At 42.0% G+C, this 14,979-nt stretch overlaps 1 protein-coding gene across 2 annotated transcripts in view; it reads right to left on the reverse strand.

Moving 5' to 3' along the window:
* LOC131266813 (TGF-beta receptor type-1) overlaps positions 1–14,979 on the reverse strand; it is a 70,685-nt gene that overhangs the window by 22,246 nt on the left and 33,460 nt on the right. Inside the window, exons 5-6 of one of the 2 annotated variants that reach the window (XM_058269459.1) lie at positions 12,809–12,926; positions 5,111–5,253 (exon numbers count right to left, since the gene is read on the reverse strand). In XM_058269459.1, coding sequence (XP_058125442.1) covers positions 5,111–5,253; positions 12,809–12,926 — 261 coding nt within the window. The remainder of the gene's footprint in view (positions 1–5,110; positions 5,254–12,808; positions 12,927–14,979) is intronic. The other variant, XM_058269460.1, reaches the window with a different exon arrangement.

Consider the following 14,979-nt stretch of genomic DNA (forward strand, 5'->3'; position numbering starts at 1 on the left):
TCTAATAATCAAATCAGTAATCTTTTTTTAACACAAAATAAATCAAGACATAAGTCTCACAAGTTCACTTTGCTCAATTGGAAAACAAAGAGACAACTTGAGAACACAGAAACTTAAAAATCTTTCGAAACAAATAACAATCCAATTAACGATGGGAACAAGCAGCGAAACATATGACCATCAAAGTGAGAACAACGAGATAACAATCATCGCTCGCTTGTTGAGAACAAAGAGATGATATTCTTTATCATCCCTCAATACGCGCAATAGAAAAAAAAATACGAAGGCACTTTTATTAATTGGAAGACTTTTATTACTACCGAAGCTACTAACATCGATGCAGAAGCTAATTCGTAACATAATCCGTAAAATCGTTTGGAGTTGTTTTATTACCGATTTGTTTTTTTTGGTTTTATTCCTATCCAACAGCATCCACCGTAACGTGTCGTTTCGTTTAAAATTAACAGTGCAATAAACCAGACACCAATTAACCGACACTCGCGCGTCGTTCCGGGCTTCCGCTGTTCAACGGCTTCGATTACAGGACTTTACTCGGTCCGGAAACTCCTTTTCTTGATTGCGGTAAAATATGAGGGCGGCTTTTTTTTTGTTTGGTTATGTTTAGTCTCCCACTGCCAAGAACCGCCGAGAGTCGGCTGCTCTGCTGTGGTAAGAAAGGATATTGTTACGGAAACGACGGAAAAAAGGGAGTCTCCACAGTCCGTGCGGCGAAGGACCCCATCATCGTTCCATGTAAGTTCTTGTAAGAACTGAAATTGACCATTAAAGGAAGTTCACGTTTTGAAGTTTTATCTTCCCCGGGGCCGGTTTTTCCTTCGCCCGAACCCATGTGTTTTATTCCGCACAGGACACGGTTCCTTCGGGCGGGCAGGGGGGGGGGGGGGGGGGATTCCCATAGAAACACACGGTACATCCCCGTACAAGAAGTCGTTTTCATTTCACAGCTGCTTTTACGATTGCTCGTAATAAAAGCGTGTAGCATACAAAGGAAAAGTTGAGGAATGACCGGCCGAGGCTCTTAGGATCACGATCATCAGCCGGTTCTCCTCTTGCATCGCACATTTCTAGAACCGTCGGTTCGTTGCATGCTCCTCATTATCACCGGACACGTTCCTTCGACCGAGGTCTGGGCTTTGGAGATGGACAAATTGAAGTTTATAGATCCACCAGCCGTGACGGAGATCCAATGCGCACCCATCCATATAACCTCCGGCGCGTCGTGGATAATCGAAAGGGCACACGCACAGCCCGGCTCATAAACCTGTACCCGCCGAGGTAATGTATCTTTCGGCGGCCCGGAAGGTTAAGAATCGGAAGGCACATGTGTGGCGTTGCTGTAGACGCACCTTTTTTTCCCCTCGGAATCGACTGCACATGGCTCGACATTCGAATGGTGCGCCTAATGTTTATGTGTAACCAACGATATTACTTCAGGAGGGTAAGAAAAAGGGAACAAAATTGCTGTCAACCGCGGTTTATTGTCCATCCGGATTGTTATTCTACGCGAAGCAGTGTACGCTTCGCCTTTTTTCACTCAACCCATCCTTTAATGCTTAAACAATTTGAAGAGGGAATATTTACCCCAACCCGTCCGCGTACAGCTCGAACCCGTGGCGTAGCGGAGTTTAAATATTAAAATGGTTCTAAAATGTTTACTCGCACCATTTGCCGGTGATTGCTGCTCTCGAACGTTTGTTAATCTGTTATCTTGCCAAAGGTCGAGAGTATGCATTCCAGAAAAAAGGGTATTGCATATAAAATTGAGCAAAATAAAAAAGAAGTAGCAAAACACACCTAGATACACACATACACAGAAAACGGTACAGAGGAGCGTATTTAAAGATCGCCGGATTATGTTGTGCTCCGCTCCAGACGGTGGGTGAGAAAACGGATATCGTTTCGTACCGAAAACCGGTGCCGCAGAAAGAAAGGAAACAGGAAATCGCACAGATGCCACCTTGGTTCGGTGCCCCCTTCTGCACGATTTGCAGCGGACAGTTTGCACTTCTTTTGCCTCTGGAGGGAGAAATCACCCCGCCAAGGGACACAGAGCGAACCAAAAAACTTTCCCTCCAATCGATGGGGTTATCTCGCATGAAAACGCACGTCGTTCCGCTGCGAAACGTGAACTTTTCTGAATCGACTTTTTCTTTAGCGGGTGTACTTTTTTTTTGTTTGTTTGCTTCCAACTCTTGAACGGTCGATTGGCCATATTGAACCCAAGTGAGGATAGAAGATTTTTTTTCTAAGTATATTGGGGGTTTTTCTGTGGAAAAATTGAAAAATCTACATTCCAAGCGACATATCAACAACCGTCGCCGTTTACGCATAGCTGAGTAGATAATCGTAGGTAAAAGAAAAGGTTGGAAAACCATGTCCCAAAAAAGGGTTGATTCCGGTTTTTTTTAAATTCTAGATTGCCGATTTTCCACCGTGTCAAATCTTGTCACCTGTACGTGACAAAAGAACACATCTCACGAAAGACGAAATTTATTTACACAACTCAAATGTGTTTGCATTAGCTTCACCAAACATCGCTTGAACTTATCAGTGAACGAAAACCGATTGGACCACGAAAAGACATCGAAAGGGATCCTAAAATAGTCTGCGGATAAAATAAGCGCTTCGTTAAGGTCTTCCCGTTCGAACGCTCGCAACGGAATTTGAAACGGATTCATCGCAACGGTTCCCTATATCAAATTACTGACCACCGATGCTATCGTCGAGACCGTCGAATTCCAAACGGAACGGTGGAAACGACACGCTGCATCCCCGCAAACCAACCAACCCAACTATCGGGCAAGTGTCGACTTCCCGACCGAATCGTTCCTGGGAAGGTATTTTAATTCGGTTCCGTCTCTCCAACCGGTAATCGGTTCGGTGTCGATAACGATAAGCGACGTCAATGGAATTCGCAAACTCTATTTGGTCCGCACCTGCAGGGCGAATGAACGAGATGGGCAAAAAAAAGAGTGGTCGAAAAGGAAGAGGAAAATATCCCAAACAGTAGTCACCGAAAAGGGCCAGCAGTCCCCAATCAAGTCACGCTGACACTTGTTCACCGATGGAGACGCCTGGTCGCCCGAACGGACCACCGAAGCGACGCCATGCGGCTGGTGCGACGAACTACCCGAGTCCGGAAAATTCGCGTTCAAACAAAACAAAAAAGCGGGCGAGTGTAAAATTCTTTATTTTAAGAGGTTTCCTAATCAGAGATAAATATTTAAGCAGTTTAGTAACAGTAATTCGATTAAATTATTCAACACCGCCTGATGGAAAGAAGTAAAATGTTTTCCCACCTTTCTGCCATACCGATCCTCTCTCGCCCACGTCGTGGAGGTGGCGGAGATCGAATTTCGAATTCATTGCTAGCCTTTTTTTTATCGGTAACCGTACTTTGGCTTCATTTACCGGAACCCATTAGGGGCCGCCTGGCTGGAAATGGTCGGGAATTGCCAAAATATTCCCCGACGGAGCGAATCGGAACCGCCTGCGGGAGGTATGGAAGGTTCTGATTTGAGGGAGGGCTAGGTTTTATCGTTCCGTTTTTACAACAGTTGCCAGTTTACGGCCGAGAGGATTCTTTGCTGCACAAACATTGCTAGCCAATTGATCGTCGCGGGTTGCAGTATCGGACAATTATTTCTTCCTTACCAAATTTCTATTTCGTTCTATCCTAATTTAAGCCCATATGAATTAGCATATAAAAATTAGCTTCCAAACCTAAAGTACCGTGTTCGATTAAAACGATTCACTTACCGGGCGGGTAACCATTACTTCACAACCAAATGCACTTTCGCCATTATTCATTCATTTGCTCCGATTATTCCTAACAGGTACCGAGCTTTAATTAATTGACTAAATAAGCTATAAATATGCAACGCTCTACGAATGAAATTAAAAAGACAAAAATAGCGCTCGTCTTTACTCAGTAACATAGCGATCACAAATTGGCATTTCATCGACCCTTAACTCTACATGGAAAAACCAATCGAATGGTTGCCATCGCTAAATAAAGGAGTGAGTTTCGCCGGAAACAGCAACGGGGAAGGAGGAAACTACTAAATTGGTGTTACTGAGGACTTATCGGCGCGTTCCTTTTAGCGTATGCACCGTTTGACTGGTACAAAGGTTCCATTTGATTCAATTATTGGGAATATTACCATATCAAGTGGACCTTCTACTATCAGTACCTACAACAGGAGAACACATTGAATGTGACTAGAACGAACAGGGTAGGCAAATTGAATACATTTTGTTTCAACTGGAAAAAAAAAGAATACAACGCATTCATTTTTCTGGCATAAGGATAAGCTCTTACGAAAATAACAATAAAAAAAACATATTCGATAACTAAAAACGTGTTTATTTTAAACGTTAGGAATTTAACTTTACAGAAATACTTTTCTAGTGGATTTTTTCTACCACTATGCGCAATAGAAAATCTAGCTAAGAGGGAAATGCATTCACTAAAATAGCGAGAATAATAGCTAACAGCATTGGAAAAGAAATTATAGAATTAGACACACATAATAAGCTAACTTCATCCACGCGAATTAAAAATGTAAGAAAATCACGAGCAACTGCGAAAGAACAAGGCGGAGCAAAACCATACGCATAAGTCATTAATACAGCTTGATAGATTTGGGGAAACTTTGCAAAAGCTTTGGAGTGGGAAAGAAGAAGAGAATAGTAATTTAATATACATTTTCATATCCGTCGCGACCATTTGCATTTGCAGATAAAAGAAAGATTAGTTCGCTGTACATGGTAAACCACTTTCCAATTTTAGCTACAGACACATAAGAGGAAGCCAAATGTAAATGCTTTCGTGTTCTACTACTCGCTTCTGAATACTCGTTTTTTTTGTTGCTGCTTCAGACGCGGGTAGGTGTGTATGGGTGGGTTAAAAATTTGGTTTATTTTACACAAAACTTCAATTAGGATACGCTTTTCGGCAAGACTAAATAAAGGCTTCTTATAAATTCTACGACACCATCTACTGCCATTGTACCAACGTAGGGAATTGAAACGTAAAAGAAGTGAAATGAATAATATGAATTGAGGTTTGAAATGGATCTAAATGTACCTGGTTCGGGCAGTGTCAAGAGTTTGTTATGGTTGCAGAAGTCAGTGTTGCAACACTCGATATTGAAGGTGGTACTCTTTTCCTTCGAGGTTAGACAACTCAGGGGCAGCCGATCGGCCAGGTCGTACTTTTTCGGCTTACAGCTACTCCACCACACATTTCGAGTCGGATGATGGGTTTTGATAGGGGGTGGGGCGCAGTTGTTGATGATGAACATGATGGTTGGTGATGTAGATTGGTGGAGGTTGGTTTGACATTTAAGAGCATGTAGATTCGAGTGACGGATTTCGATTAACCGCATGATACCAATATGAGGTTGGTTTGGGCGAGGCATTTAGTATACAGTATACAATTCGCGGAGCAAACACAACAACAATGTTTTAAAAGAGAGAGAGAGACAGATAAAAAGGGAAGAAAAAGAGAAAGAGAAAATGGTACTTAAACACATGGTTTACGATCGAACAAATCTTTACGAAAGGTAGTAATGTACATTAAATGTTTCGATTAATATCATTGATTCCTGTAATAAATTGATTTAGTGTATTTCCTAATGTAGAAATAACGACATAGGTAGGATATTCAGGGAGCTGGGGTGGAGCATCAACTCAAATACCAAAAAGGGAAGAAATCAAATCCACTAAAACCATTCCCGATCACACGAAACAGTTTAACCCTTTCATCAATGCATGGAGGCAACCGCGGTGAGGAGAAACTCAGGGATGGCAAAGAAAATCGGCAGCATATTAGAGGCGGACTTGTGCTGTAAAAACCAATTCGTTTCTACAATCGATAGAATTTTGCGAAAAGGAAAAATAATAAATAAAAACAGAAAAATAATGTTAGAGAAAGTTTGGTTTTGGTACAGAAACAGAATAAACACTCATTTTCGAAAAGTCAGGTTGATAATTTAGCAAAATGAAAGAAAAACAATGCAATATTAGTGAAAACAAAACTAAAGAACGGCATTAATAAAATCAAATTAACAATACCAATCTGACACAATCCATTCGTATAATCATTCATTACGGTCGCTGGTTTTATCATATCAATCATGTAATCTACTTCTTATATTGGTGGTGATGGTGGTTGTCTTGTTCAGTCGATTGTGAAAATTTTGGCTTGTTTTAGTCGGTGAGCAGGAAAGCAAAACTGTGGTTACGACACGGCACGTATTTGATTGCTTGCGAATGTTATGTCAAGCATCTTTTAATTGTCCAACCTGTTAAAAACAAAAATCAATCATCAGTGCTGATCTACTATGACTTTTAAACGAGATGCAGAATGAAACAGAGAAAGTAGAAAAAAATAAACATATCAAGGTTCCAAATAAAACGAAAGCATAACCATCGAACAAACAAAAGAAGCGTTCAAAAGAATCATCAACAATAAGATGAATTGCTGAAAAATATAAAAATAGTCGAAAACAAATTCAAACCAAAATTAATTTAAAAAAATAGGAAACAAAATCAAAAATATTAACAAAAAAATGAAACAAAACCAAAATTGGGAAAATAAAACAAAAACAAAGGGAAATAAATTAAAACTGAAGCGCACCTTCCGCCATGGGTCTCGCGGGTTTGAGATAATAATTACACAAGTCGGGTCCGTAGCAACAGTAGTGATCGTTTGGCTCGTCATCAGTTTTATTGCGACACCAGTTCCAGGTGAATGGACCCTGATAGTCCATCAGATGTAAGCACCTTTGGAAAAGATTGTATGGGGAGAACATATTTTGAATTCTTCGAAATTGCGCTATGTTGCGTAGTTAGCAAACATTTGGATGATCACAAAGATGACAAGAGCACTTTTTCGCTGTGTGTGATTTTAAATTTATGTGAACCCTTTCCGGTTTACTTTTACTTTCAGGAGGTAGGTGGTGGCATTGGTTGGTTGAGGTGTACCATTTCTTCAAATTTTATTCGACTGGTATAGTTTGAAACATTTATTGGAAAGTGTTTCTACCAACACGACGCAGTAGAAGTACGTTTTTACCTTTTTTTACGTTAATTAAATTACGCAGAATAGTCAGCATTAAATTTTAATGTTAAAACCATGGATCGTTTTTGTGTAATGGACTCGCCTATAAATTATGATGTTTTAATCTAATTTCCAACTAAAATAGAATAATTTGTCCCAAAACAAGTTGAAGCTTTGTTCTGCGAATTAAACGAGGGACCTGAATAAATTGGTCACGAAGGAATAAACCATGTCGTCCAAACCAAAAGCCAAATTAACTTTCTGTCCAGACGTCATAAGATCATAATTACAGATCAACTCCTTGACAAGGATACACTTTCACTCGAATGAATGTATGCAAAGCTGTACCCCGTGGACGGGAAAGCAAAGTCTACCCATTAAAATAATAAAACACGTACATTTTTATCATTTAGCTGAACGAAAACATACAGTGAAATGAGATATGAACGAACACGTTTTCCAACGTTCCTTCTCACCGCATGGACGAGCCAGCACCTGTATGTAGGGCTGCTACACTGACCATCGTTTAGCAGCTGCTTTCGTTTTAATTAGCAGACAATCTACCCGAAAGCGTTTTTCCCTGCAGGCAACCCTTCACGCTAACACCTAACCGCCTCGTGGAGGAGGAACCAATGCCCAGGAAGGCCTCCGGTTGGCCATCAATTTCCCCATTAAATGGACAGTTTTAATTGCCAACTGTCCGGCAAAACGATACCCCATGTGTGCGAAGCACAGGCTGCCGGTGGAAAGTGGAAAGGGAATGTATGGCTGGGAACTAGTTTGACCACGCGCGGCATTCCGAGACCGCTGGATGGTCACGGTCCATCGGGCGCTTGTGTGGCAGCGGGAAGGGAGAAATCCTCTCCCGGCCTATTAGTTATAGTTACTGCTTACTTGCTTACCCTGGCCTCTGGAGTGCTACAACTAAAATCAAACCCCACCGTCCTCCTGAGACCGCTCTGGCCAAACCTCGCCTCGGTGCGGGATTCCGTCCAATCAGCCGACGGGTAGTTAACCCTAGCGCAAACCACTCCCGCATTCGATTACTACTCGCCGAGGGAAGGCGTTGAAAATGGAAAATTAGCGCCCGAGCCTATGGCTGCCAGAGGGGGAATGCATCTCTCCAGGGGTAATCGGGGAGGCTACCGGAGCTAGCTTCTTCGATCGACCCAGACAGCATGCTCGTAAATCAAATCCTTATTAACACGCAGTCACCGTTAACTGTACTACAACGAATGAATGCTGGGTGCAGCTGTTATGATCCGCGGTGGTAATGGAGGTTTATTTTCTTTGACAGCAAAATTAATCTAATCTTACGGGAAATAGCCCATTACGAAAAACAATACCTTTGATACGTTGAAAAGTAGATTCGGATGTTCAAATTAATCTTTTTTTCTATTTCCTACAGCAGCAATAATGACCATGCTTTACATTTGTTGAACATTTCAACCAACAAAGCTTTCTTCCAAAAACAAGAATGAAGTCTTAAAATTGGCCGCACATTTGGCAATTTTAAATAATCGTCAATGAGCATATGCCGCAATGAAAATCAATTTCTAGATATTCAAACGGGTTATGAAATGTGAAACATGTGCCATCATATTAATAGCCACCACGCTATGTATCGAAAAGCAGATTTTGCTGGAATACATCTGCACCCAGTTTCCACCCACCTTTCCATACCCCTAGAAATAGAAACAATTCGGCTAATGTAGCGCGCAATCCCATTACAATTCGAATTCAATTCCGCGACTTTTGCGAGACGCCATAAAATTACCAAACGGTGTGGAATACTTGCGTGGCGCTAGTGTGCAGGCTTGCTGCTGTGTTTTCCCTCTGCCTTGAAAAGGTTGCACGAAAGGGGTAGGAAAATTGGTGTGGCATATGAAAAAAGAGAGTATAAAAATACCACATCGAAGGCGCCCACCGTGGGAAGCTTCTCTTTTTGTTCGTTACAGCTTTGAATGTTTACAGGGAAAAAAAACGGAAGCCCACCATGTGAGCATGTTTTAATGTTGCCACACATATGCTTACATCGATAAAACGGGCTCTGATCGTTTCATTTTTCCCTCCGAAGTTCTCGGAGAAATCATTTACCACCAACGGACCGCGAAAGAAGAAATTGGCCACCTCCAAACCGTTTGCCACCGCCTCCTAGCTCGATCCGATTTATTTATTTTATATATTCCATTCCCCAATCTGACGACAATGAAGGGCCACAATAGCGCGACGTGCGGTAGCGCACCGACCCGACGGCCGAACGAAATGGTTCGAATGAGTTGGAAAATTGTCCTTCTTTTCCCTAGTAATCGTTGCGTCGATCGTCCTCCCGGTCACGATGTAAAACGGCATGTTTTCGTGTCTTTGGTCGTGATTGGTAAGGGTTAATTTGATGTTCTTTTTTTTTTATTTCGAAACAACCCGCTACGAACGGGTGAGAACGGAGTAGGAAGATTGTTTTATAAAAAAAAAGAAATGTGGAAAAACCGAACTGAAATCGATGCCATAACTTTGCAATTTTATTGCGTTTTTATGTCGCTCGTAAAATAAATATTAGTGAAATGAAGTGAAAAGGTATTTCTTGTTTTCTTTCAGGGAGTGAGAGAGTGAGAGAAAAAAAACAGAAACAGAAATGAAAAGCTGAATGAGCAGAAGGTGGGAGAAAATAAAATGGAAAACGTTAAAGATACTATCACACGATAAATGAATGTGGTAGCAAAATTTTGATTTAAAATTATAGCTAATGCGCTACAACCACTCTAAACATCATGATTAAATCGAACTCTTATGAATTAATGGGTGCATCAACATTGGAAATAAAAGTGCAAATATGAAACAAAACAATAAGATGAAGCATTGCCAAAACGAAAGAACCGTTCAACAGCAAAGGGCAATGCTGTAATAAAAAATCAAACGGGAACCTAATCACTAAAGAAATGTGTTTCTAACAAATGAGAGTTTAAAAATAATAGTTTTATATCTACAATGGATGCCCTTACTATTTAATTTATAATTGTTATCGATTGGTTGTTGAACTTTACTCTCTGCAAGAAAGTATAGAACATAAGAAACAAACAGAACAGTACAGAAAACAAGAGAAATGAAAGAAGGAAAAATACTGTATGGACAGCACACGAGAGAGGACATTCTCGAACAACAGAGTTTTCCGAAAGACGAAATAATTTCAAAAGGTTCCAGCGAAGAAAACAGTGAAGAAATATGAATATATTCCACGGCAGCAACAAGAAAACGAACAACAACTTCTCCAAAAAGCAACAAATCGAGAGAGAAAAACCGAAAGTTGTCCATGGCCGGTGCTGTTGGTAGCCACATCATTATTCTGGTCATCACAAACAGCTGTAGTTTTCTACGTGAAACGACTCCTAATAAGGAACCCACAATGAGCCGCGGAAAAGTCATGTACTGTTACCATGCCACACGGACGGAAATCGTAGACCGGTGGAACGATGAAAAGTAAGAAGCGTCGGAATGGACGAATCCACCTCCAGCAGAAGTTTTGCGACGTCCAGAAGTTGTTGTTAGTGTGGAAAGCTGTAAAAAAAAATTGTCTTCCTTTATGAGCAGACGAATGCCACCATCATAATCCAACGGAGGTTTGAGGGGGGGGGGGGGGGGAATTCACGACGAAGCAAAATAGACACACATAGAAGAAGGACGCGCAAGGACGATGACATGAATTTGCTTGAAATTATTATTGGATTTAATTAAAACGCTCCTCGAACACGCGTTCTCGGGAAATGCCGTTCCGGATTACTGTTCGCTGGCGGGAATGGAATGACAAACAAGGTGACGCAGAAAAGCAAAGGAAAACGGGGAGGTGGTTAAGGGAAAGAATCTTTAGACATCTTTCCACCGATGGTCACGGCTCTAGCATACTAATAATGAAAACACAATCTGCAACGGGACGGGGGATCGCCAATGGGAAAAAATCGGTCGCAAAACCGCGACAAAACATACGGCAGACTTTCCAACACAGCTCCGGATGGTAACAACAGATCTTTTTCTCGTTACCACTTTTCTCTGCCCGATTTGTTGCTTTTTTTTATTTTGTTTTTGAAGGGTTGTTTGTTAGTTTCAATTTTTCCGATCCGTTGTAACCAATGTTAAACGAACGCTGCCATCTTGTGGTGCCCATCGGTTGCACCATTTGTATTCTAGTGCCAGTATCAATTGTGAAGGTGAAACACAAACGCAAAACACCGTTTGAAATGTGGATTGGCGCGATGCAGCTAGCCAAGTGTTCCTAACAACAGAAGGAGAACGAGGAAACGATCAACGAAGAAGGGAAGCTTCTGGACGAGCATGACTTTTCGAATGATTTTTCACTTATCACAAGGAAAGGCGCAAGAGGATAATGCAATCAAAAGGAACACAACACCGTAACAAACACAACAGCCTTGGGCGGATGCGGTTGGTTACACTTTCTATTCCTTCAAGGATCGTATCCAAGGCGATTACAGTTCGAAGCAGTCAGTCAGTGCAGATGGCAACGGATCGGGCGACATTGCGAACACTCAGACGCGCACACAAAAACACAACACAAAAAGGATTCACGTGGAAGTGGAATTCAAGGCAACCCTTTAAAATGGTTTCTTAGATTTTCCTGCCCATCCTTCAGTGCGTTTGTTTGTGGGTGCGCGTTCCGGTTTTCCATCGCGTCCGTTACAATCCTCAAGCAACCACAGCGAGGAAAAGATGAACACATCCTCCGACCGTTAAAAGAGTATCCACTTTGTTTCTTCCTCCTCCAGTCATTTGCCAACCTTTTTTTTGCACATCGGAAGTGAAACGACTATTTACAAGCATTACACCGGTTTCCAACCGGAATCATGTCGCTTCCGCTTGGTGGCATATTTTACTGCAAGGTTGATAAGGACGATGTCGCAAAAGCGTCGTTTCGGCGATTACTACCAGGAATGGCCCACGATAGAAATGGAGGAAAGGAGTTAGACGGACAAGAGAGGCAAACTAAAGACGAACACAAAATTGGTATTAGATCCGTGTGCGGGGTGGGAGTTTTATTCGGAAAAATTATTTATATTGAGCGCGAATAGAAAGAACCGGTAGTAGGAAAATAGGTACGCATTGGATGTGTAATGAACTGGTGTATGATGGTGCCCTTTTTTCAGGTGGTTACTCTTAGAACCGGGCCCCCGGTTGACGGTTGTGCGTCGATGAACCGTGTTACAAAGAAAGGGATTTTTTCTTCTCGTTATTGGATGACACCACGCTTCAAAGAACCGAAGGAAAGTTGATTGCTATCCGCGGGGGGACACGACGCTCGACGAATAGAAAGCTGAGTGTGTGGGTGACGTTTGACGAAAATGGACGGAAACGTTTTGGGTATTGGGGTGTGAATCGGTGGCTGATTGGCAGTAATGACGATTTCGTGGATGTGTTTTTTTAGCTGTTGTTGTTGTGAAAATAAATGACAACGAATACGACGAGGACCATGGACGGTGTTGTTGTGGGGGGTGTTGCGAAAGGGGTGTTCTGATATGAATAACTTGGCCCCCGACGCGAGCTGCCACGCGTAGCAGCAAATCAATGAGAAAATGGGCGATGTGAATTGGTGAAACAATATCGCCAGTGGCGAGGGATAACGATCTAGAAATACTGCCTTCACGCGCACACACACGCACACACACATTGTGGTCAGTGTGGCACGGTGTGGCCCATTGGATGCAGATAAGACCATACCTGTAGGAGTACTTGTGTTTGCCGTCGGCTTCCTTCGTCACCGAGGTGAAGCAAACGCCATCGGTTTCGCACACGTAGTTTTCGTCCTTGCAAATGTCGCAGTGACATTTTAATAATTCTGAAAGTAGAAAAAGCCAAACGACGATATGAGAAAAGTGGTAATGAATATACATCACATAAATAAGCACACTAGGAAAGAATATGCTGGAACTGGAGCGTGATCTTCGCAAGACGCTCCTCCATGCTATGCCGTACGAAAAGCATACCCGAACGTAAAACTAAAAGGAGACAAAAATATCGTGAGAAAAAAAACCCTCCAAGCCGGGAAAACGGATGGGTTACAATTTATGGTTTTTAATTTACCGAGAATTTCGTCCGGTCCCTCGGTATAAATTCCATTTCCACTCGTCCATTTCGTTCTCAATCCTTTCAATTTTCTCTGGCAGTCGCCGGGCACATGAGCGAGTCCTCCAGAAAACCTTAACACTTGCACTCCGTTCGCCAAGAGGGCTGGACATTTTCTTCCCACTTTCTACCGCACACGTTTACGTCACCCGAACCTGGAACATCCCCGTGAATGGAAGCGCATTAACTTGAATCCAAAAGCCATCCGAAAATGGCGCCATTTGGCCCGTAAGCTGAGCAGCAGCAGCAACACACAGTAGGTTGAAACTGCCAGCTGGCGGGCGGGCGAAAAGGTTAATCGCACTTGACCGTGCGGGTAAGAAACCCGCCCGTTGCCTCTAAGTGTTATCGCTTAACTAGAGACGGGGAAAAGAGTAACTTGCCGTACGCCGAAGCCGGTCCATGCTACGAAACTGGAAGTAGAATGTTCCATCCGATTGCACGAGCTTCAAATTAACGTTTTAATCGAGTGAAATTGTCGGTAATGAGAGTTTTGAGGGAGCATACATCCATGGGAGCCGTGTAAGAAGCAGTTGGTTTAGGTATTTTCACATTTTAACTAGACAGAACGGGATGCCGTTGCACTCATAAGCGTCGCGATAATCCCCCATCTTCAAGTTAATTAATGTGAAAAGCAGTTAACGAATCGTGGGAAAGAATTTTCCTCCGTTTTTGATACACTCTTAGATGTAAATAAATAACAGGTTGCTGATAATTGTTTGGCCTGACACATAGAAAGCGCTAGTAGATTTTAATTCATATCATTTTTAGTTTGTACCAACCTTGAAACGAGTTCTGCTAGAATTTGACAGCACTCTGACAATAATCTAGTGAGCTAGAGTATTTTGTGTGACGGAACTTCTGTATTTTGAGTAATTATAGGAAAGAAGGACCACCTCGACGGCGTGGGTTCGAATCCCAACCGAGACCGAGCGGACCCTCCCCTGTACGAGAGGACTGACTATCTGCGTAAAACAGGGAAACAAGTCTCGTAAGCTCTTAACGAGCATGCATGACCAAGAGGACGATACGCCAAGAAGAAAGAGAAGGAAAGAAGAAGGAAAGAAGGAATTTCGCGTGATGATAAAGTATTGCTTTTAGAAGAGGAAAAATATAGTTGAAGCCAAATATGCTTGATAAAGAGTTTTAAGACACTGGTCCACCATAATCAACCATCAAATATTGGTATGCTAAATTTAAACGAAATCAAGCACTGAGGATGGTGAACACAGAGGCGTTTAAGAGGCGTTTAAGAGGAAAACATTAAAAAATTAAGAAAATTAGTAAAAGCAACCGCAATGTGAAGTTGATCGAGATAGTTGACACCCTAAAGATATCTAAGGAACGTGTTGAACATATCGTTCACGAGTATTTGGATATGAGAAAGTTCTGTGCAAAACAACAAACAATGAGCAAACAATGGCAAAAACTCATGAATTAGGCTACGAATTGCTTCCTCACCCCCCGTATGCCCCGATCTGACTCCCAGCTACTATTTCCTTATCTCAGATCTCTAAAAGAAGCTCGATGGGAAGAAATTTTCGTCAGATGAAGAGATGATCGCCGAAACTGAGGCCTTTTTTGTGCCAAGGACAAATACTACTAGAAAAATGGTATCGAAAAATTCAAACACCGCTATAATCGATGAAGGGTTGTATGTTTAATAACAAAAATAATTTTGCAAAAAAAATGTGTTTTACTATCATAGGCCAAACAATTATCAGCCAGCCCCTGTTATATACTACAACTAACTTCTTCAGGATTAG

Source organism: Anopheles coustani, chromosome 2 (assembly GCF_943734705.1).
Source record: "Anopheles coustani chromosome 2, idAnoCousDA_361_x.2, whole genome shotgun sequence".
Taxonomy (NCBI): domain Eukaryota; kingdom Metazoa; phylum Arthropoda; class Insecta; order Diptera; family Culicidae; genus Anopheles; species Anopheles coustani.